Source organism: Callithrix jacchus, chromosome 14, assembly GCF_049354715.1.
Source record: "Callithrix jacchus isolate 240 chromosome 14, calJac240_pri, whole genome shotgun sequence".
NCBI lineage: Eukaryota > Metazoa > Chordata > Mammalia > Primates > Cebidae > Callithrix > Callithrix jacchus.
Genome location: NC_133515.1, coordinates 49,686,873 through 49,709,815, shown reverse-complemented (window position 1 = coordinate 49,709,815; position 22,943 = coordinate 49,686,873). Strand labels below are relative to the sequence as shown.

The following is a 22,943-nucleotide window of genomic DNA, read 5'->3' as shown; positions in this document are numbered from 1 at the left end:
GATGTCATTTAATTTTTCCTTGTTCCCTTTCAGGCGTGCTACCCAAAAGGGGGCAGAGAATTTCAGATAGAATCTGACCAAGTAAAATTAATTGGGACTCTTTACTATTGGCTTCCATGTACTAACATTAATAAGTCTCAGTTTGCACCTGAATCATGTTACTTTGTTATTTCATATTGAGCTTTTAATTAAAAAGTTCTTTCTATAAGAACTATTCAATTAAGCTCTTCTCCTTCCTGAGTTTATGTCTGAATTTTTACCTTTTGAATTGTATCTTAATAATGATTGCCCTTTATTGAGTACCTATGATGCACACTCTGTATTTTCTTTAATAGATATGAAGTAGATATTCTATTCTAATTTTGCAGTTGTGACAACTGAGATTTAGAGATGTCCAATCTACTCACACAATTATTAAGTTGCAAGGCCTGGAATCAAACCCAGTTCCCTCTGGCTCTAAAGTCTATTCTCTTTTGGCTACTGATATGGTTTGGATCTGTGTCTCCACCCAAGTCTCATGTTGAATTGTAATCCCTAATGTTGCATGTGGAGCCTGGTGGGAGGTGGTTGGATCATGGAGGTGGATTTCTCAAGAATGGCTTAGCCTCTTGGTGCTATTCTCCTGATAGAGTTCTCATGAGGGCTGGTTGTTTAAAAGTGTGTAGCACTTCCCTCTTCCCTTCCTCTTGCTCTGGTTATGTAAGATGCTGGCTTCTCCTTTGCCTTCCACTATGATGGTAAACTTTCTGAGGGGTCCTCAAAAGCAGATGCCGCTGTGCTTACTGTACAGTTTGAGGAACCATGAGCCAGTTAAACCTCTTTTCTTAAATTATCCAGTCTCAAATATTTCTTTATAGCAATGCAAAAATGGACTAATATAGCAATCAGATACTCAATTTAGCAATTCTGAATACTGAATCCATCACAGAAAAAAAAAAGCTTGTCAAGATGTTCTTTGTTTTTCGCATTGTGATGAAGTCAAACACTTTGTTTTTTAAAAATAAATAAAAAGGAAATGAAGTTTGTCTTGACCAGTTCCTGGTGAACTCTTACTGATTCTTAAGAGTCAGCTTTTCAAAGTGCTCACTAGCTTCTTGCTTAGCTATCCAATCTAGAACTTTGCTGGGGATTAATGGCAAATGTGTCTGTCTATAATTCCTAGAACCCACGTTTATGGGGACGTTTGTTTATGTTCTTTATTGGATCCCTGTCCTATTTCCCATAAAATCCCATGGGCTGCTCACAGTGGTTCTACCCTTATATCTGCATGTTTGTTCAGTTCTCTGGTGTAGAAGTGGGGTGGGGGAGGGGCTTTGCTCTCATTTAAGGTAGCTAAATGCTTTCATAATGTATTCCTGCTTATTCTTTGGTTTTCTCCCAATGTTATTTCTTCCATTTCCAATTTGTAGGTAAAAAGCAAAGCCTCTCTCTTAATGGAGGGGTTAATGGAATAGAGGCACTCAATAAAGTTCCAGTAATGTCTCTTAAGTGGATTCTAAAGTAAACACTTTCATGGCCCCAACAACAACAAAAGACAGTGAATCCACTTACCCAAAAGCCCACCTTGTATTACAAGGCAATGAAATGCGTTTGGGAACTATCTACCCTTTCAGATGTTCTGTGCTGGGAGATCTCTCCATTATCAAAAATAATAGCCAAACGTGAGTACTAACAAATATGGTGAATACTTATTAGTGTCTCAAATAGACTGAAGAGCATATGCATTAAAAAATTTTTTTTTAGTTTCCAGCTCATGAAAGACTGACATATCTAAAAATCATAGATTAGGTAAAGAATGTGTGCAAATTAAAATGCATGCACAGAAACGTGAGAGAGAGGAAGGAGCGTTGTCATCGCAGACGTTTAACTGGGTAAGTGTTATGAAGTAAGTACTTTACAACCCAGCTAAAAGCCTACTCTCGGTTGTTTTCATGCTTACCAGTGCTAGAAAGAGAGCCTGTCTGCGAAACACCAGTAATTGCACGTCGTGTGTGTGGAAGGACACTGAAAGACTCGATAAATTACGAGGAGGAGGGAGCTAGCTCTCACTGCAAACTTGACCTAGCTTAGATTAGCAACCCGAGACTTGACTTTCTATATAACCCTTCCTCTTTGTAGTCCTCAAAAGAATGCCGGGACAAAGCCTGGCTCCCTCTTTCCTACTAACTCCCTATCAGGAAGCTCCAATGCCCTTTCAAATCCCTTCAGGGGCTTTGAAATCCCGCTTTGAGCACAAAGTGGTCATGAATATTCATTGCGGTGTGGATTTCCCCCCCCCCCCCGCCCCGCCCAGCACCCTGGGCTCCAGGCAGCTGCAACTAGCGGAAAGCGCGCGCCAGCTGCATGCAGGGAAACAGTTCTCATTTTGTGTGACTACATGTCCAGCCTCGGGCCAGCTCGAGATGGCCACATTGTGCGTCTGTGGGAGGGGCTCTACCGAGACGAATGGACTTTTCTGAGGCAGGGCCCAGGAGGTGTAATTGGAGGGGCCTCAGATTTCCCTGCCACCCACCTGCCAGGACAAGTGAAATTCCACTGAGAAAAATTCAGGCCTCTCTAGGAGTGTGTCCCCCTTTTAAGAAACAAATAACCCTTGTGTGAATAGTGGAAGGCTTTTTACTCTGTGGTGGCGCCTCCTTTGCAATTCTCTACAATGGAGACTGTTTGTTTCTTCTCCCTTCTTAGTGATAACAACTGCTACTTGCATTTTTTCCTTTAAAGATAATGAAGTCATGTTGTCTCAGTCTTTCCTTTCCTTCATTCTTTACTTAGTAATACCAATAGCACTTTTAACTTACGTCTAGTTAAAAGCCAGACATCCTGGATTCAGATTCTAACTTGACCCCTTACAAGCGCATGAATGTGGCAAGTTAGCCTTTTTTGCATCTATTTCTTTATCTGCGTAATAGAGATATCAATACCACCTGCCTCATGGGTTTGGTCTGAGAATAAAGAATTATATACATCGGGCCAGGCGCGGTGGCTCACACCTGTAATCCCAGCACTTTGGGAGGCCGAGGCGGGTGAATCACGAGGTCAAGAGATAGAGACCATCCTGGTCAACAAGGTGAAACCCTGTCTCTACTAAAAATACAAAAAATTAGCTGGGCATGATGGCGCTTGCCTGTAATCCCAGCTACTCAGGAGGCTGAGGCAGGAGAATTGCCTGAACTCAGGAGGCGGAGGTTGTGGTGAGCAGAGATTGCACCATTGCACTCCAGCCTGGGTAACAAGAGGGAAACTCCGTCTCAAAAAAAAAAAAGAAAGAATTATATAGTCATGTGACAGCCATGCATTGCTTAAGATCTGAGAAATGCATCATTAGATGATCATGTATGTAGTTGTGTGAACATCATAGTGTGTGTTTACACAGATTCAGATGGTCTAGCCTTCTACACACCTAGGATCTACGATATGGCCTGTTCCTGCTGGGCTACAAACTTGTACAGCATGTTACATTACTGAATAGTGCAGGCAATACACTGGTAAGTATTTATGTATCTAAACTTATCTAAACAGAAAAAGTAAAAATACGGTATTATACTCTTATGGGACCACAATAGTATATTGACAGAAATATTGTCATATATCACATGACCTCATAAAACATGTTTGAATAGCACCTGACGTATAGTAACCATTTAGTACATGCTAGTTATTATTGTTATTATTTTGATTGGAAAGGCCTGGTTGAAGATGGCTGAGTGTAAACCAGAATACAGGTCAGCTGGGGCACGTTTTTAGGTCAGAGTCTCAGATCCTAGTCTGTACTCCATGGATTCTAAAAGCAATTGAAACCTCAGGCTGGTCCTGGAGCAAGAGCTGGTCCTTTGCTTGGGGCTCTCAGTTTGAGAAGTTTGAGCTTTAGGATTCTCCACTGACCACCTCTCCCTGTCTTTGCTCTCTTCCTATCTTTAAACTCCCATTGAACTGGCATGCTATCCTCAGCATGGCACTCAGGCTCTTGATCCCACTCAGCTCTTCTAGTTACATTGGCCATGGTACCTACTACCTTCCTATGTCTCCTAGTACTGTCTACCTACCATCTCTCCACAACACATATTACACCCCCCGACCCATAATTCCCATTGGTTTCCAGGTATGCCAGTCTTCTTACAGTTTTCTAAACATGTCATAGTGTGGGAAATGCTACGTGTTCACTACCTCATTTCACCTTCCTAGACAGATGAGAAGACATCTCCTGGTTACCTTTTGCAGGTAGGTTGGAATATTGACCACATTTTTGACTACAGAAAGGAAGTGGAGGGATATGGCATTGTGGTTCAAGAAAACTAAGAGGTGTCTGAATTCTTCATGCTTATTCACCCTTCTCCATATGCCAGGATGTGCAAAACTCTAACTCAGTGGATTATAAAATAGAAGCAGGCTGGGTCCTGAATTTCTCTTGTGGGGAAGCTGACCAGTTGGCATAAGATGTTATTTTTAATAAGAAAAAAGCCATTGAGATTATGGAGTTTTATTTATTACCTCAGCCTATCCTATTCTATCCTGACTAACAGCACATATACCATGCTTTTTCTCATTTTGGCATCTCTATAGTTTCATTACGTCAGTTGGAATGCCTTCCTGCATTCCTACCCTGTAGCAAATTGCTACTATCCTTGGAGTCTCCTCTGTGATCTTATAGCACCATGTTCAGGTTTTTGGCCTGAGTTATTAGATGGATCTTGGCGCCAGTAAGGAAAATGAAAGGGAGGAAGAGGTGTACATTTGGCAGAGAACTCCGTATTTGCATGATGTGTTTGAGAATGGTTCATCCAGGAATATAAGGATCTGAAGCTCAAGAGAGAGGCCTGAGGTAGAGATAGGTAGAGGGTTGAGAGTCCTGAGCAGATGGGAAAAAGTGGGCAAGATCACCCATGGCACGTACGTAAATTAAGATAAGAGTGTGGAAGATGGAAAGATGAGTCTTAGGGGAACACCATCCTTTAAAGGAAGGCAGAAGAAACAGGACCCTTATAAACGTCACAATTTACAGTTTCCCCATGGGCCATTCAGGATTGAGCATGAAATCTGGGAATGTAGGACTAGTTTATTGATCAGCATTTACAAATACGAAATTTAGTTTTGAGGAAAGCAGGGTACAGTGCAATCAAAGCTGTTGAGTAGACCCAAAAATGCCTTTAAAGGTGGAATTGCTCACCTTTGTTATTGAGAAAACTCCCAGGCAAAAGTTTAGTTTTGATCATGTTAAACGTAATTTGAAAGCCGACCTTGGCTTTTATATTCCTGGCTTTCCTCAACCCGAAGCCTTCTGACTTCAATGAACCTAAAGGAATGAGAATTGCAAGGATTTGTAACTTGGTATAGGAATTAATTGTGCTCACTAGCCTATAAATATTTTTTTGTCTCCATGTGTTTGCTTTTTGGAAGTAAGTCATAAATTGTCTAAATGGTCACCTTTTTTGTTGTTGTTGTTTAAATGGTACCTGGACAGCTATGATGGGTCAAGAGAAAGAATTGCTTTATACTACAAGGCTATCAGAAGATTACTGAGGTTGCAGTGAGCCGATATCTCTCCACTGCACTCCAGCCTGGGTGACAGTGAGACTGTCGTGAGGCAGTGAATGTGGTAATCTAAGGGAGAGATGACAACGGACTGCAACAGAGTGGCAGTGGTGGAGGGAGTGAGAAGCAGTTGGACTTGGGATATATTTTGAAGAGGAAGCTGACAAGATTCAGATGTGAGAAAAGAAAAAAGAAAGAGGAGTCCAGAAAGACTTGAAAGGTTTTGAATAGAGTCACCATCAACTGAGGGGGTGCAGACTGGGAGTGGAGCCGGCTTCAAAGGGAAGAACAGAAGTCCAAGTTTGGACTTGTTAAGTTTGATACATGAAGCAGGCAGCTGGATAAAGGCCTGGAGTTCGAACAGGAGTGGTGGCTCACACTTGTAATACTAGCACTTTGGGAGGCCGAGGCTGGCAGATCACTTGAGGCCAGAGTTTGAGACCAGCCTGGCCAACATGGCAAAACCCTGTCTCTACTAAAAATTAAAAAATTAGCTGGATATGATGGCAGGTGCCTGTAATCTCAGCTACTCGGGAGACTGAAACAAGAGAATCACTTAACTTGGCAGGCAGAGGTTGCAGTGAGCCGAGATCGTGCCATTGCACTCTAGCTTGGATGACTCTGTCTCAAAAAAGAGAAAGATGTGGAGTTCAGGAGAGAAGTCTGAGCTGGAGGTGCACATTTGGCAGCTTCTGGTGATATTTAAGGGTATGAAACCAGGTGAGATCTCCAAGAGGGTGAATAAGGCAGAGAAGGGGCCTGAGGGCTGAGCTCTGGGGATGAGGTCAGAGAGAAAAGGCTGGACCAGTGAAGGAGTCTGAGAAGGAATGCCGAATGAGGAGAAGGAAAATGAAGAAAAGGTTTGTGCTGAAAGCCAAGTAAAGAAACTGTTTCAGAGAAAAATTAGTCATCACTGTGTTGGATGCTACTGACACACATCTCAGATGTGACCTGAAAAGTGAGCAATGGACTTAGAAAAGTGTAGGTCAGGTCAGGTAAGGTGGCTCACACCTGGAATCCCAGCCCTTTGGGAGGCCAAGCTGGGCAGATTGCTTGAGGCCAGGAGTTCAAGCGCAGCCTGGCCAACATGGTGAAACTGCGTCTCTACAAAAGCATACAAAAATTAGCTAGACATCTTGGCGTGCACCTGTAATCCTAGCTTCTTGGGAGGGTGAGGCAAGAGAATTGCTTGAACCTGTGAGGTGGATGTTGAAGTGAGCTGAGATTGTGCCACTGCACACCAGACTGGGTGACAGAGTGAGACTCCATCTTAATAATAATAATAACAGGGCTGGGCGCGGTGGCTAAAGCCTGTAATCCCAGCACTTTGGGAGGCCAAGGCGGGTGGATCACGAGGTCAAGAGATCGAGACCATCCTGGTCAACATGGTGAAACCCCATCTCTACTAAAAATACAAAAAATTAGCTGGGCACAGTGGTGCATGCCTGTAATCCCAGCTACTCAGGAGGCTGAGGCAGGAGAATTGCCTGAACCCAGGAGGCGGAGGTTGTGGTGAGCCGAGATCGCACCATTGCACTCCAGCCTGGGTAACAAGAGTGAAACTCCATCTCAAAAAAAAAAAAATAGTAATAATAATAACAATAATTGAGGTTCTTATAACATTGATATTATTCAACATCTACAGTCTCAGAGATTCATAGGTTCAGATCGCTGGAGTGTCTCTCATTCAGAAGTATAACTCCCTTTGAAATCAGTTCCTTGTGAAAAAGGATGGGTTTCTCTTTGATGTGGAGATGAGGATATTGTCAACTATTACAGTCTCATATAAAATTCCAATGCACTGTGTTGGTTTAACGTAGTTTTTCGTTGGAAAATGAGAATCCCCAAATGTGTTTTTGGTAGCCAGCTCTGTTGCAAATGATGCCCTTGGCTGTAGCGTTAAGTAACTTAACTCTTAAAACTTTGGGCATATTCAAGTGCATATTGTTTATCTGCCCTCAATCTTGGGAGTCTGTTGTAAAGTGCACTCCACAGGGTATATGATATACCATCCTCCAGTATGTGGTGTATTTGCTGGACATCATGTATCCGAAGCTGAGACAGAGAGAGAGAGAGAGAGAGAGAGAGAGAGAGAGAGAGAGAGAGAGAGAGAGAGAGAGAGAGAGAGAGAGAGAGAGAGAGAGGAGAAACAGAAAATTACAAAAGGCCAGCTTGCTCTGTGTCAAGGGCACTGCTCCAGAGTGAAATCTGCTTGTGAGCTACTGAACAGTGTTTTTCTCATACTGAAAAAATTATCCTTGTAATCTGCAGATTGGATGACCTGTTTATGTGTTTGTTTATCACTTTAGATTTCCTTTCATCAAGTCACACGACCTCTGACTGACTGATGCTCTGCTGTTCCTAGTGGAATCATTGTCGTAACTAGCATTTTGTTTGTGGGTTTGCACTCAGTGCCCATTTTGGACCAGTCATCATGTTAGGGGCTTATATCACATCTTTACTTTGCACATAAACTCTATGAGATAATCGTTACCACTTTCATTTTAAAGGTGAGGAAATTGAGTCTTGAAGAGGTTAGGTTGCAGCAGCTAGTGAGTAATAGAGAGAGATTCAAAGCCAGGACTGCCTGCTTCCATAGCTCATGCCCTCTCTATGAAACTTCACCAAAGCGGTGAGAAGAGTCTTCCTTGTGCATCTTAGAATTCTTCCTCCACAACTTCTCACTTGAACTTGGAAGCTCCTATTTCTTGAGCCAGCCTATGGGAGAGTTTGGTGAGTTAATTTTAAATGTTCTCATTTGTGATTTGAGGGAATTGAAAATTCTCTTAGTTTAGACTTCAAATTTCATTTGTCTTAGTGTTCCTGCCTCCTCAGCTCCTGGCCTCATCAGTGGTGGGCCAGTTCATTGGTGGCTGGTGGATGCTTGTGTCTCTGGACTCCTGTCTTTGCTGTGCCTCTAACACAGAGGGTGACCTGAGGAAGTCACTTAACCAGTTCATGTCTCTCATTCTCCAAATGTAATATTAAGAGGGCTTGCCTGAACTAGCTAATTAGGCACTGGACTGCATGTTGGAACTATGAAGCCTATTAACTCAGTCAATTAACATTTATTGAGTGTTCTGCAGTGTGCAGAACCCTGGGGCAAGTGGAGGCATGGTATTCCTGACCTGTGGATGCATTATTCTATATATTTCCTCCATTTTTGCACCTCTGTGTGACTCCACCCAACCCCTAAGAATACTCTTATCCCTACCTACATTTTCTTTAATTTCTCTGTGTGCCAGTATTCACTCCTGAGTACTTTATTATCCTGGCCCACTCTACTTTACTTGCAGTGAAATAGCATGGTTTCCTCTTGGTCTTCAGGAAACCCGGTTATAATTAAACCGGTTTTGAAATGACTTCTTAATGCTCTACTAAACTGGTAATGTTTCACTGGGTTAGAGTAAGCCAAGGCCATATATAAATCTATACTATTAACTTAGAGGAGCATACTTTTATATTTTGATTTCAAACATGTAAACTGACTTCATGGTGGGTCTTCCCACAGTGAGATCATGACAGTGGCGATAGAACTGTTATGTGTTTGGGGCTCTGAGCCAGTGCATCCATGAGCCTGAGACAGAGCATTCCTGTGATTCCCATGTCTGCCCTTCCTTGGTCTCTACCAACTCACGAGAAAACTGCATGCTGTGACCAAATCAAGGATCAAGTTCATCCTGTCTAGAGCCAGCTCTCCAAAGGTGAAACTTTACCTTATCCTATTGAATCCATTTTCTTGTATTTTTATTTTGGGATCTCTTAGTAACAAGGCAGCTTTCCGGGACTCTCCTGTGAGCAGTACTGGAGTTGATGGGCATTTTTACATATGTGTACATTTCCTTCTTTTTTTTATGTGTGTGTGTGACCTACCAGAGGAAGGTTGGCTGGAAGCCTGGGTTGAGTTAATCTCTACTCTTTGGGTTGTATTGATTAAGTGTAATAGATGTTTCAAATACTTAGCTATGTTAGAGATACAAAGGGAAAGTCTTTGAAGAATCTGTACCATAGTGAAAGATACATAAATAGTGTGTGCTGAGAAAAATGAGCAGCCCTGTGGGCCAGGAGCAAAACTACTGAAAATAATTGGTGACGGATCATCAGTTTTCTAGGAAAAGGGCATTGTGGTTCTTTATGCTTCATTTTGTCAAGTTTGAGTTGTGCCCATTTCATAAAGTATTTGGCTTGTGCTAGGTGTTGTTCAAAATGTGAAATTCTTGTTTGATATCACAAGGTGACATGAAGCAGTGGATTAAAGGAAAGAAAACTATCATTTCAGAGGAACAACAGCAATTAAACACCTGAATGTACAAAAAGCATGAAATTACTGTTCATCTCTGGAAACCAAGTTTCATCAGAAATAAGAAAACAGGATACAATTTGAGACAAATTCTTGTCTTTTGGGCTTTTTCTTTCAAGATTCCTTGATTACGGGAGTTCTATAAAGGATCCAAATATAGCCTTAAGGGATTTGTCTTGTCTGTTAAACTAATTCACCTGATGGCTGGGTGTGGCTCATGCCTATAATGCCAGCTACTCTGGAGGCTGAGGCAGGAGAATTGCTTGAACTCAGGAGGTGGAGGTTGCAGTGAGCTGAGATCATGCCACTACATTCTAGCTTGGGTGACAGAGCAAGACTCTGTCTCAAAAAAGAAAAAAATTAATTTACCTGACAACATGTAGGTTTGAAAGATTAAAGCCAGTTGGGAGGGCTATACAGGCCAGGGATCTATTCATGGTTTCTGAAGTGGGATCCCTTTTTAAAAACATCTTTTCATGACGATGACTAACACTACAGAAGCTACACTATCACCGACAGTAATCCTAAACCAAGTCCTTCGACGCAGTTCATTAGCTTTACTCTTTTGACTGTGATTATGTAAGATGTAGTTGACTTCAAGAATGGCCACTACCGAAATGTATCCTGTACAGCAAGATTTTCTTTAGGTTTCCTTTAGATACCTTTTATTTCTAGCATTAACTTTGGAGGAACTTTTACTCCCCTAGGAGTGCAGCCAAGTTGACCTTTTCAACCCTGAATCCTATTATTTATGGAATCGGTGATTCTATTCATTAAGTCACAGTAGGTCTGGCTTCACACTAATTTTAGAAGCTCTTTCCTCTTGTTACCAGGCAAGACAACAAATGGCCTGGTTTGCCTTTTGGGAGGTAAGAAACCAAAAGTACTCAGATATGACCTTTTAAAATTTGTATTAATCTTGAAAACTTGAGATCTTTCTTGGAAACATAGTAAAGAGGTCCATGATTGTTTTATAAGATTATCACTCAATTGTATATAAACTCCCCGGAATCAGAAAAAAAAAATACCATGACAGTTATCTTAAATATTGAGTCAAGAATGCTTCCTAGGACCAAGGTGCTGCCATTTCCAGATGACACCTTCGGAATTTCTTTCAGTTTAGCATTACTAACATTTTGCTGCTTTGATTGAAACAAGTTGAAGAAAGCAACTCAATGTAAATAAATACAAATGCTATTAAATGTTCATTCTTTCAAGTTAGCTTTGTGCTCTTTGATTTAAAGGAAGGTTATGATCTCAAACCTGGAGGAAATATCATGTGTGAAGCCATGTTTTTCACACTTACAATTGCAAATATTATAGGCCATATATATATATATTTCTGTTTGTTTGTTTTCTCAAGACAGAGTCTTGCTCTGTTACCCAGGCTGGAGTACAGTGGTGTGATCTCGGCTCACTGCAACCTCTGCCTCCCAGGTTCAAGGAATTCTCCTGCTTCAGCCTCCAGAGTAGCTGGGATTATAGGTGTGCACCACCACATCTGCCTAATTTTTGTATTTTTGGTAGAGAGGGGTTTCACCATGTTGACCAGGCTGGTCTCAAACTCCTGACCTCGTGATCCACCCACCTTGGCCTCCCAAAGTGCTGGGATTACAGGCACGAGCCACTGAGCCTGGCTTGGGCCCTGTAATTTAACCCCTTTATTATATTAAAGCAAATAATTAAGGATGTATGTATGCAAAGATTTAGTTACAAGTTGATACAGGCAGAAATGAGAAGTAAACTAAATGTTCAACTTTAGGAGAATAGTTACATAAATAATGGCACATGCAACAATAAAATTCTAGCTATTTGAAAAGATGTTGTAGAGGAATATTTAATGACATAATAAGATGACAAAATATACCGACTAAAAATGCAGTTTATAAAGTAGTACAGATAGCCTTAGTTTTTGACCCTTTTTGGGTCACATACCTCTTTAAGAATCTCAGTAAAAATATATATTTACCTTGGGCTTCTAGCTCCCATCTTATCTTTCCTCTGGTTATCGTTTCAGCTTAGATGGGAGCACATTACTACTATTTTACCTTTTTACCTTTTGATCTTTCCAAGCTTTGCCCTTAGCAGTTAACCTATAAAACTTGAGTTTTTCCTGGTTGGTGATTGAGATTAGGTAAATCATGAAATACTAAACTCTGAAATTTTCCCCTAAATTTTATGTAAACAAAAAGGCTTCATGCATAACTTGTGTAAGATTACATCCACTATTCATTCAGATACTTCTAATGTTCTTAGTGTTCATTTTCGATGGTCATTCATTCATTGTTGCAGATAAAACACTCCACACTGAGCCTGGCGTGTAGTAAACGAGCATGTAAATGTTAGCTATTATTTTCACTTACCTGCGATTTATTCATTTACATATTTATTGGACTGCTACCTTGAGCTTCACTAGCCAGTGGTGAATAAGAAAAATATAGTTCTACTCTCCCACAGCTTCCTTACGTTTATTGGGGAAAGCAGACCTCAGTCAACTACTAGAGAAAAAAAACAAGGATAGTGCTATGAAGTAGTGATGTAATGCACCAGGAGAGCATACACTGGGGCACCCAGCCTCTTCTGAGGTGTCAGGGAAGCTGAGGCCCTCAGGGTGAATTAAAATTAGATTGTAAATTAAGGGTGGAATGGATGCTGAGAGAACAGCATTCCAAGCAGAGGAAACAGCATGTGAGAAGAGCCCTAAGTCAACATTTGTCCTGGATTCCTGTAGGTTTTCATAACTTAGAAAATTTATACTCTTAGTCATTGGCAGTCAAAAGAGTTGAAAGTATAAACCCTCCAAGATGAACTTAATTCTGTTTTCAAAATTTGTCTTCTTTACCTCTGTGTAGAAACTGGAAGACTAGTTGTCTGTTACAATTGTGGCGAGATTCCCAACAGGTCCAAGGCAATATCGTAGGATGTATTGTGGGAAGTAAGCCAGCAAGATTTCAACTGCAGATCTCAAATTTGAACACCTGGCTCTGAGTCCTAAATTGCCCTGGAAATTTTAACAATGTTATCTCAAAATTGTATTTGAAAAAAATTAAAGCAAAAATGGTTCTGCTTGTCCCCATTGTGTGTACAGATGATCTGACTGACTTCCTTTGAAGCCTGTTTGAACATACAAATAGATGCAGGCTCACCAGGAATTACAGATATGGTATATAGCTTTGTAGGTGCATGTGATTGCACTGGACCCTCTTATCAAGTTTCAGTTATATCAAATTTTACAGCAGGCTGGAGTCTATGACAGCAGACTTTCTGGAAGCCAAAGTACAGTGTAAGTTCAGAGGTAATGGATGTGGCAGAACCACTTTGCAAACATGAAAGATAGAAGGAAACATTATGTCCCTGTATTTAAGCATTACCAGCCTTTCAAAAATACTTTGCATTTTTCTCCCTCTTCCTACATAACACCATGTAAGATAGTATTGCAAACAAATGCTCAGACGGATGCTGAATTATTCCTAAGAACAAGCTACTGATGTGGATTGGAGAAAAAAAATAGCAAAGCAAGAAATAATAATGTCATTGAGACTGTAGAGTAAAAGGACAGAAGCAAATGTGAGTGAATCAAGTTTTTAGAGAATTTTACCCCCAGGAAAGTTGTGTGCTGTGACTTGATTCATGTAGATTCTTACTTGAGAATAGAATTAACACCCGGAGAATTAGCTGTACTGTATTATTTAAGATTTTATTTATAACCTTTCAGCAATTTTAATAATCAGCATTATCCAGTCAGAAATGTCTTCCGAATCACGATCCCAGGCTCTGACAGCCATGCACTTTTTTTTTAAGAGAGATGATTTATAGTACCTCTCCAATGTGTGACAATTTGGAATCTTCCGGTCCTTGCCTATTCACTATTGTAATTTTACAGCAGACTACGTCATCAATAGCAATTAGAAGACTTAGAAGTTCTATTCTAGGGCTCTTTCCAAAAGGAATATCTAAAGGCTGTCTGTTTCTAAGGACTTTATTGTTCTTTTTTTTTTTTTTGGATGTGCTTGGCCAATATAATATTTAAATTTTGGCTATGAGTCAACAGGAATCTCTGTGGCTATCACTGGGATTGGGGTACAGGAAAGCCAAAACTCTTAAGAGGGATCTTTCTCTTTTAGAAAGTTATTCCATGGCAGGTATGTGCTTCTAGAAACACATATATGTGATTTTAGAAGGAATTTACTACATTAAGCCTTCTGGATGAACCACATCTAATAAATACTCTAAATTTTCAAGTACAAAAATCTAATTTCTTTACCATTTAGCAAACCATATTTAAATTAAATGATAGCTTAAAAATTAAAATGTAGAGAATTCTTTTTTGTTTGAGAAAGAAAATATTTTGTGAATCTTAAATAACTTTTTTTTTCCAGTTTCTAGTCATTAAATTTCTTAGGAATGATTTTCAACCAGGACACCATGTTTCAATTAAAACAAACTGAACTAAATGTAGTTAGGTATCCTGGAACAGAAAAAGAACATTAGTGGAAAAACTATTGATATTCAAAATCTGTAGTTTAGTTATTAGTAATGCACCAGTGTTAATTTCTTAGTTTTGACAAGGTACCAAGGTTAAGTAAGATGTTGACACTAGGGGAAACTTAGTGAAGGGTTGACAGGAACTATATGTACAAAATATTTTATAATTTTTCTATATTAAAATTATTCCAAAGTAAAACATTCATTCAAGGCTTAATGTAGTAAAATGTAAAGCAAATTGGGATGTAGATTTCAGGCACCAGAATTGAACTAGCTATTACAGTTGATCATTAAGTTTAATGCCAATCTTAGAAATTAAGATAATGCGGAGTGTCAGTAGATTGTATGGTTCTTGTAAGAAAAAATAATAGATTCATTACCTTCACTTGAAGTTATAAAATTTTCCAGTTTAAGATTTTAGAAGGAATTTACTACATAGATGCTTACATAAGAAATCATGAGTAACTTAAAGGGTAATGTGTTCGACTACTATTTAAGTAAAAAAAAAAAAAAAGATTTTTAGAAAACTGTTTAAGTTCAGGAGTACATGTGCAGTATGTACAGGTTTGTTACATAGGTAAACTGTGTCATGGGGGTTGGTTGTATGGTTTATTTCACCACCCAGGTATTAAGCCTAGTTATTTTTACTGATCCTCTCCCTCCTCCTACTCCCTACCCTCCAACAGGTCCCAGTGTGTGCTGTTCCCCTCTATGTGTCTGTGTGTTCTCATCATTTAGCTCCCAATTACAAGTGAGAATATGTGATATTTAGTTTTCTGTTCCTGCGTTAGTTTGCTAAGGATAATGGCAACCATCTCCATCCATGTAACTGCCAAGGATACGATCTCATTCTTTTTTTCTGGCTGCATAGTATTCAATGGAGTATATGTGCCACATTTTCTTTATCCAGTCTATCATTGACAGGCATTTAGGTTGATTTCACATCTTTGCTGTCGGATGCATAGTTTGCAAAAATGTTTTCCTATTCTGTAGGTTGTCTGTTTACTCTGTTGATAGTTTCTTTTGCTGTGCAGAAGCTCTGTAGTTTAATTAGATCCCATTTGTCAATTTTTGCTTTTGTCGCAGTTGCTTTTGTCACCTTCATCATTAAATCCTTGCCCATGCCTATGTCCTGAATGGTATTGCCTAGGTTGTCTTCCAGTGTTCTTATAGTTTTAGGTTTTACATTTAAGTCTTTCATCCATCTTGAGTTAATTTTTTATATGATGTAAGGAAGAGGTCCAATTTCAGTTTTCTGCATATGGCTAGCCTGTTATCCCAGCACCATTTATTGAATGGGAAATCCTTTCCCCATTGCTTTTTGTTGGTCAAATTTATTGAAAATCAGATAGTTGTAGGTGTGTGGTCATATTTCTGAGTTCTGTATTCTGTTCCATTGGTCTATGTGTCTGTTCTTGTATTAGTACTGTGCTGTTTTGGTTACTGTAGCCCTGTAGTAGTTTGAAATGGGTATTGTGATGCCTCCAGCTTTGTTCTTTTTGCTTAGAATTGCCTTGGCTATTCAGGCTCTTTTTTTGTTCCATATGAAATTTAAAACAGTTTTTTCTACAGTTTAGAATAGTTTTTAAAAACAGTTCTGTGAAGAATGTCAATGTAGTTTAACTGAAATCGCTTTGAATCTATACATTGCTTTGGGCAGTATGGCCCTTTTAATGATATTGATTCTTCCTATCCATGAGCATGGAATGTTTTTCCATTTATTTTTGTCATCTCTGATTTCTTTGAACAGCGGTTTGTAATTCTTTCTGTGGAGATCTTTCAATTCCCTTGTTATCTGTATTTCTAGTTATTTTATTATTTTTGTGGCAACTGTGAATGAGAGTTTGTGATTTGGTTTAGCTTGACTGTTGTTGGTATATGGGAATGTTAGCAATTTTTGCACATTGATTTTGTATCCTCAGACTTTGCTGAAGTTGCTTATAAGCTTACGCAGCTTTTGGGCTGAGACAATGGGGTTTTCTAGATATAGGAACATGTCATCTGCAAACAGGGAGAGTCTGACTTCCTGTCTTCCTATTTGAATACCTTTTTGTTTCTTTCTTTTGCTTGATTCTTCTGGCCAGGACTTCCAATACTATGTTGAGTAGGAGTGGTGAGAGAGGGAATGCTTCTGCCTTTTGCCCATTGAGTATGATGTTGTTATATATGGCTTTTATCCTTCAAAATCTAGTTTATTGAGAGTTTTTAATATGAAGGAATTTTGAATTTTATTAAAAGCCTTTATGCATTTATTGAGATAATCATGTGGTTTTTGTCTTTAGTTCTGTTTATGTGATGAATCACATTTGTTGATTTGCATATGTTGAACCAACCTTGCCTCCAAAGGATGAAGCCTTCTTGATCGTAGTGGATCATTGAAAACAAATGATGTGAAATAGATTTTTCTAAAAATTCATCTTCAAAACTGTCAAGTACCAAACTTTAAAAAACTCACCCATTCTTTGGCAAAGGGGATTGGGAGAACTAAGATGATATGCCCTGGGTATATTGCTTTTCAATTATCTTAGCTGAAATATAGAAAGTTAGGATTATTGTTTGGAGAACCTAAGTGAATGAAACTAATATATCCTTCAGGCTGTGTCTCTTAACTAAAAGGCATCACAGCTTAATCAGGGAGGGATCATAAACTTAGTGCTGAGTCAAGGGGCACTGTTAAGTTTTAGGATGGCAATAAAACTGACAAAGATGTATTAATTTAGGAAACTTACAGGTGGTGGGTCATCCCTCTTCTACCCCAAGATAAGCTTCATGAGTCCTATTAAAAGAACCTTTATTTATTTTTATCCTAAAATGAATTTTTGCATCTACTTAAATAATTGGAACAAGCAAATGATTGAGAGTTCTGCACCAATTTGTATATAACAGGTGATTTTGGCTGAGACATTTTTGTGAGTAACTATTGCCAGTCAACTACCCAGACCATGAACAAAAAAACAAATAAGTAGTTTAGTGTGTTCCTGTAGAATAAGGAGTACACTTGTATTTTGCAAAGGTTCAACAACTTCTCTGTGGTGGAGAATGCTAGCTGTCCACCACGATCAGTGCTCCCATTTCCCTGGCTCCTTTGGAGTTTGGGAGGAATTGATTTGGGCAACTTTCAGCCTATTTACTTAAGAGTCCTCTCTGGCCATGGACTGTCCTCTTTCCCTTTCTGGATGGCTGGAATAAAGCAGCCCTAGGAGATGCATGTTAAGATGGCAAGAGGCACTGCCTGTACCAGCTCTCAAAGGACTGTGTGGCTCAGAGCTGTCTGCCAAGCCTGAGCCGGTCATTTAAGACCAAAATATGACAGAGGCGACCTTCTGTATTCTCTCAGTAAGTGGGTCTTCCATCATAGCTACTTAGCCTACCTTATCTAATATACCTTCAAAAAATGGATTCTAGCAAATTGTGCTGGGGAGTATGAACTGGACCTATGAGCTCCCATCTTTGACCCTAAATCTCTGCTTTAGGACTCACAAAGTCAGGTGTGTCTTTGTGGGCATGTGCTGTGGAATCTGCAGCACAGATTCCAGCTAACCCAGCCACGTGTGTAGAGGCAAAGTCCATCTCATTCCCCAGGTCAGGGCTGAACAGGGCAGGGAGGAGAATGGCTGGCCTCTCCTTGTGAGAGGCCCTTGCTGGTTTTGCTGCTATATGGAAATATGAAGGACAAGGGTGGACAAGAAGAATTTGAACTAGATAGACTGGAGCCTGTTCCTCCTATTTTGAGACCTATAACCCACCATGCCTAAGAGTGGAGCTCAGTGGGTGTTAAACTCTGACCAACTGGATCAGCCTTTCCTCCCCTGAGGAGCAGCAGCAAATAGTAAGGGAGAGAACATGGAGATTCTCTCTCCATCATTCCCAAGAAGGGAGGACACAGAAGCTCTGTAGAGAAGACCTGGGCAGGGAAATGTATATTGATTAGGGTAGGAGAAGGGGTAGAGAAAATGTTCCCCTTACTCAAACAAATCAGCTATCAAATGTGCTCTCTGAGTTGATTGTTGGATAAGCCTAATTGCTGGCATCCACATCAATTTTAGAGAATGCTTGCCAAACATGAGGATTTTGGTTCCACTCTTTGGTAATCCTGGCCTTTCTGAGACACACCCTCTGGGAGAAGACACAGAAGCATTGGATGATAGATGCAATGATAATAAATTGCCAGGAAACAGAATGTCAGTCACACCCTGTTCTTTCCCATGTCCTGTGACAGGTTCCTGGGTAACTCACAGCAGGCCCACCCTAACATTTGTAGGGTTTGAGAGAAAAGTATCAACAGTTATTCAAATGTTTTGAATTGAGCTAACAAATTATCAAATATGTGCTATTCTTTGAACCTCAAATTGGAATATTTAAAAAAGCAAGAAAATTGTCTCTGAGCACTACTGCAAAACAATGCTTTAATGCAATACTCTTTTCCATTCATGCTACCTGAGGAAAGATTGGGCAAGTTGTCTTCTCTTGTGCTTTAGCCATTCAAACCCATACAACCTCTGTAGAACTGTCCATCTCTGAAGTCCGCAGCAGCAAGACTCACATTTCTGATGGCATTTGGATGTGAGGCAGGAGATGTGGGGAACATTTCCCTGAAGCCTGAACAGAGAAGGCGAGGAGATCTAATGTTTAGGTTCAGGGTCTCATTTGCAAGAGCTGAAGGTCAAGCTATCCATGTGTTCTTTAACATTATGTCTTTTTTGTGTTTGTGACAATTGGGACCCTCCAAAGCATGGTCCCCTCTTGCCTAGGCCTAAGGGCAGTATATCTTGCATGTTCTTCTTGGACGCTTACTTGGAAGATTTCTTGCAGTTGTGAATGGAGCCACTCCTGTTCTGCTGTCTGAGACTGTATCTACTGCTCTGAGAGTGAGCTTTCTTCCTAAGGATTCTTTCATTAGCATCCTGAATGGAGGGCCTTGTCTTTTCTGGTTCCTGACAGCCCTTTTTCTGGGGAACATGGGACAAGAGCCCCAGGGTTAGCCCAGGGGCTGTTTGGGCAGCATTATCCTTTGTATTATCTGGAAGCATCCTTCCACACCAATAGTTAGCCATAGCACCCAGGCAGAATCTAGGCGTCCAAGTTCTTGACCTCTTCCCCAACCTCCCTTCAGTCCCAGAGAGTTCTTTTTCATTGTTTTCCTTCAGGGCTGACTGAGTCCTCCAGCAAATATGCAGGGCTCCTGCTCTGCACCCCAGTAGCCAAAGGCCTGAGCTGGGCCTGAAGATTAACCATGGCCCCTTCCCCATTCCCCATTTCCACAGTTTATGCTCAACTGCATTTTCTCCCAATAATCAGACAACAGGTACAATGCTTCATAAAGCTGTTGCAATTCCCTAATAATAAACTCACATCAGCACCAGGGAAGATGTGTGTCTTTCTATTCCCAGTAGCTGGAGGGCATCTATCTAACTCACGCCATGGATATGGCAATACCAAATGCTCCCCAGTGGGGCTATGTCCTGATAAGCCCTATTTAAGTTGAAAAAAATCATTAAGTAAAAAAATGCATTTAAAGTACTGTACTTACTGAACATCATAGCTTAGCCTATCCTACATTTAAAGTGCTCAGAACACTTACATTAGCCTATAGCTGGGCAAAATCATTTAACACAAAGACCATTTTATAATAGTGCTGAGTATCTTGTGAAATGTATTTAATACTATACTGAAAATGAAAAACAGAATAGCTGTAGGTGTACTCAAAGTATGATTTCTACTGAATGCATATGGCTTTTTCACCATTCTAAATGCCAAACAACAACAAAAATTCCTGCAAGTTGGGGACTGTTTATAATTTACATAGATGTTTAAAAGAATGGGAGGGACTAGGCTGGGCACGGTGGCTTACGCCTGTAATCCCAGCACTTTGGGAGGCCAAGGCAGGCGGATCACAAGGTCAAGAGATCGAGACCATCCTGGCCAACATGGTGAAACCCTGTCTCTACTAAAAATACAAAAATTAGCTGGGTGTGGTGGCAGGCGCCTGTAGTTCCAGCTACTTTGGGAGGCTGAGGCAGGAGAATCGCTTGAACCTGGGAGGCAGATGTTGCAGTGAGCCAAGATCATGCCCCTGCATGCCAGCCTGGGCAACAGAGTGAGACTCCATCTCAAAAAAAAAAAAAAAAGAAAAAAAAAAAGAATGGGAGGTACTAACATAGGCTCTACTTTACATCATTTAAAATCAGGATTTCCTCTTGTCAAAAGGTTATTTCTACCTACTCTAGATTTGGGCAAGTGCATTTACACAGGATTTATAGGATTTGTAGCCTGAAATGTACACGATGATTATTCCGGTGTTTTTTGTTTGTTTGATTTTTTTTTTAAGTTTTTAAACTTTTTTTTTTTTTTTTTAGACGGAGTTTCCCTCTTGTTACCCAGGCTGGAGTGCAATGGTGCGATCTCGGCTTACCGCAAGCTCCACCTCCTGGGTTCAGGCAATTCTCCTGCCTCAGCCTCCTGAGTAGCTGGGATTACAGGCACGTGCCACCATGCCCAGCTAATTTTTTGTATTTTTTTTTAGTAGAGACGGGGTTTCACCATGTTGACCAGGATGGTCTCGATCTCTTGACCTCGTGATTCACCCGCCTCGGCCTCCCAAAGAACTAGGATGACAGGCTTGAGCTACTGCGCCCGGCCCAAGTTTTTAAACTTTTTATTTGCATATTAAAAAAATTGTGCATTCTAATAATTAAAATCATTTGAACAACAACAACAAAAAAAATGGCACTCTGATTAAACTGTATTACAGCCTGCAGGATACCTTGGGCCAGCTTGGTTTTACTCTAGATTTCACATTCGTCCCATCCCACTTCCTCCACCCCACTTCTTCCTTCACCAACATGCAAGTTCTTTCCTTCCCTGCCAGCCAGATAGACAGATGGAGAGGCAGGCGCAGCCTTCGTTGTCAGTAGTTCTTTGATGTGAAAGGGGCAGCACAGTCATTTAAACTTGATCCAACCTCTTTGCATCTTACAAAGTTAAACAGCTAAAAGAAGTAAAATAAGAAGTCAAGGCTTGTGGAATGTACAGTGCATATTGGCGGCGCACGACTCATTCCGATTCGCCTGCTTTCTTCTCCTGTTCAATCGCTTCTTTGGAAGGCAGTGGATTTTTCTCTTGCGTTTCTTTCTTCTTCAGTTTCGACTTATCGAATTTCTCGATCTCAGCCATATCGGGTTTGTCAGACATGGTTGCAGAGGAAAAGCGGAGCGAGGCGCACAAACGAGTCTGGTCTGCGCAGTGGCCACCACCGAGTTCTTGTTTGATTTTTTAAATTAACTCAAAGGCTAATCTGCAGAAGACCTGCAGATACTGAGATCAAGATGACACACTTTCCTTAACCACAGCGTTGGTGAAATGCAGTAGAACAGATCATAAGGGAAACCCATTATCCTTGAGCCTAAGTGTAATATTTAATGTCATTAGACTGGGGGTTTGTCCTTGAGTATGTTGAGAAGAAAACTAGTGTTCAATTTTGAGGAAAAAGTAGAAGACTTCTCTTGAAAATTGGGGAGTGGGATGACTCCTTTTTGGAGATGGGGTTGATTGCACTGAGAAATTTTCTCCTGAGAAATCCATGCATATGTAATTAATTAGGATAGTTCAGCAAGGATTGAGATCCAATTTGAATGCTACATTCCTTTTTTGACCATCTCCTGATTTGTTTATGTATTTTGCTTTGAAAATAATAATTGAGCAAAATAATAATTGAACTTGATATGTCCCAGGCACTTTAGTAGGCTCTTTCCCAATGTAATAGCTTACTTACTCCTTACCAAAACACTTCTGTAAGATGGGTTTAATTGTGTTCATTTGACAGGTGATGCAGCTAAAGGTAGAAGAGGGTAGTCACCGCCAAAAATCTCACAACTAGCAAATCTCAGAGCTGGAATTTCAGCTTGCAGCTCTGTGGTCCCAGAACCTTTTACACTAAGTCATCCTGCCTTCTACAATACTTGCAAATACACAAGTGCCTAACACCTGCTCCAGACAACTCATGCTAAAGAAGTTCAGGTCTGGGGTGATCAATGGAAGTTTCACTGCAAAGGTGAAATTAGGAAGTGAGAGCTGGTCCTGATATTATGTAACACGGCTATATTTGAATACAGAAAAACACTTGCTTCTCAGAATGTCTAGCCTGGGAAGAAACTGTCCTGGACTGTGGCAGAATGCTAGGTCCTATGGCATGTTGGTTTCATGCTCATGTGTAAAGTTAGGCTGGATTTTTATTTTTAATTCAGGAATCCATAAAACATCTTTTTTTTCTGTTTAGGTTTATATTTGCTTCTGGGGCAAAATACTGGAACAAATGTGATGCAGCTGAGAAAGAGTAGCAGCTTTAATATAAGGCTTCTCTTTTCTCCCTGCCAGGCCAAAAGTTTCAGCAGAACACTCCAGTGCTCTGATTCCATTTGGTTACAGCTGCTCACCATTCAGAAGCCAAAACTCAAGAGACAGGAGTTGGTGGGAACAAAAGCAGGTTTATTTGGAGGGGCAGCAAACTGAGAAGAGGGTGGACTAGTGTCTTGAAGCACCATCCTAAGTCAGTACAAATTTTAGCCTCTTTTTAAATTAAGGGCAGGGGAAAAGGAGGGGGTCAGAATCAAGATGGTAACCAGGAACCACA

The 22,943-nt window shown here is 40.4% G+C and overlaps 1 protein-coding gene across 1 annotated transcript; it reads right to left on the bottom strand.

The window, feature by feature from the left end:
- Window positions 1-21,223: 21,223 nt before the first annotated feature.
- LOC103787919 (thymosin beta-4-like) lies at window positions 21,224-21,573 on the bottom strand. Its single transcript, XM_035273613.3, has one exon. The coding sequence runs from the start codon at window positions 21,503-21,505 to the stop codon at window positions 21,368-21,370; it is 138 nt and encodes a 45-aa protein (XP_035129504.1). The 5' UTR covers window positions 21,506-21,573; the 3' UTR covers window positions 21,224-21,367.
- Window positions 21,574-22,943: the final 1,370 nt, after the last annotated feature.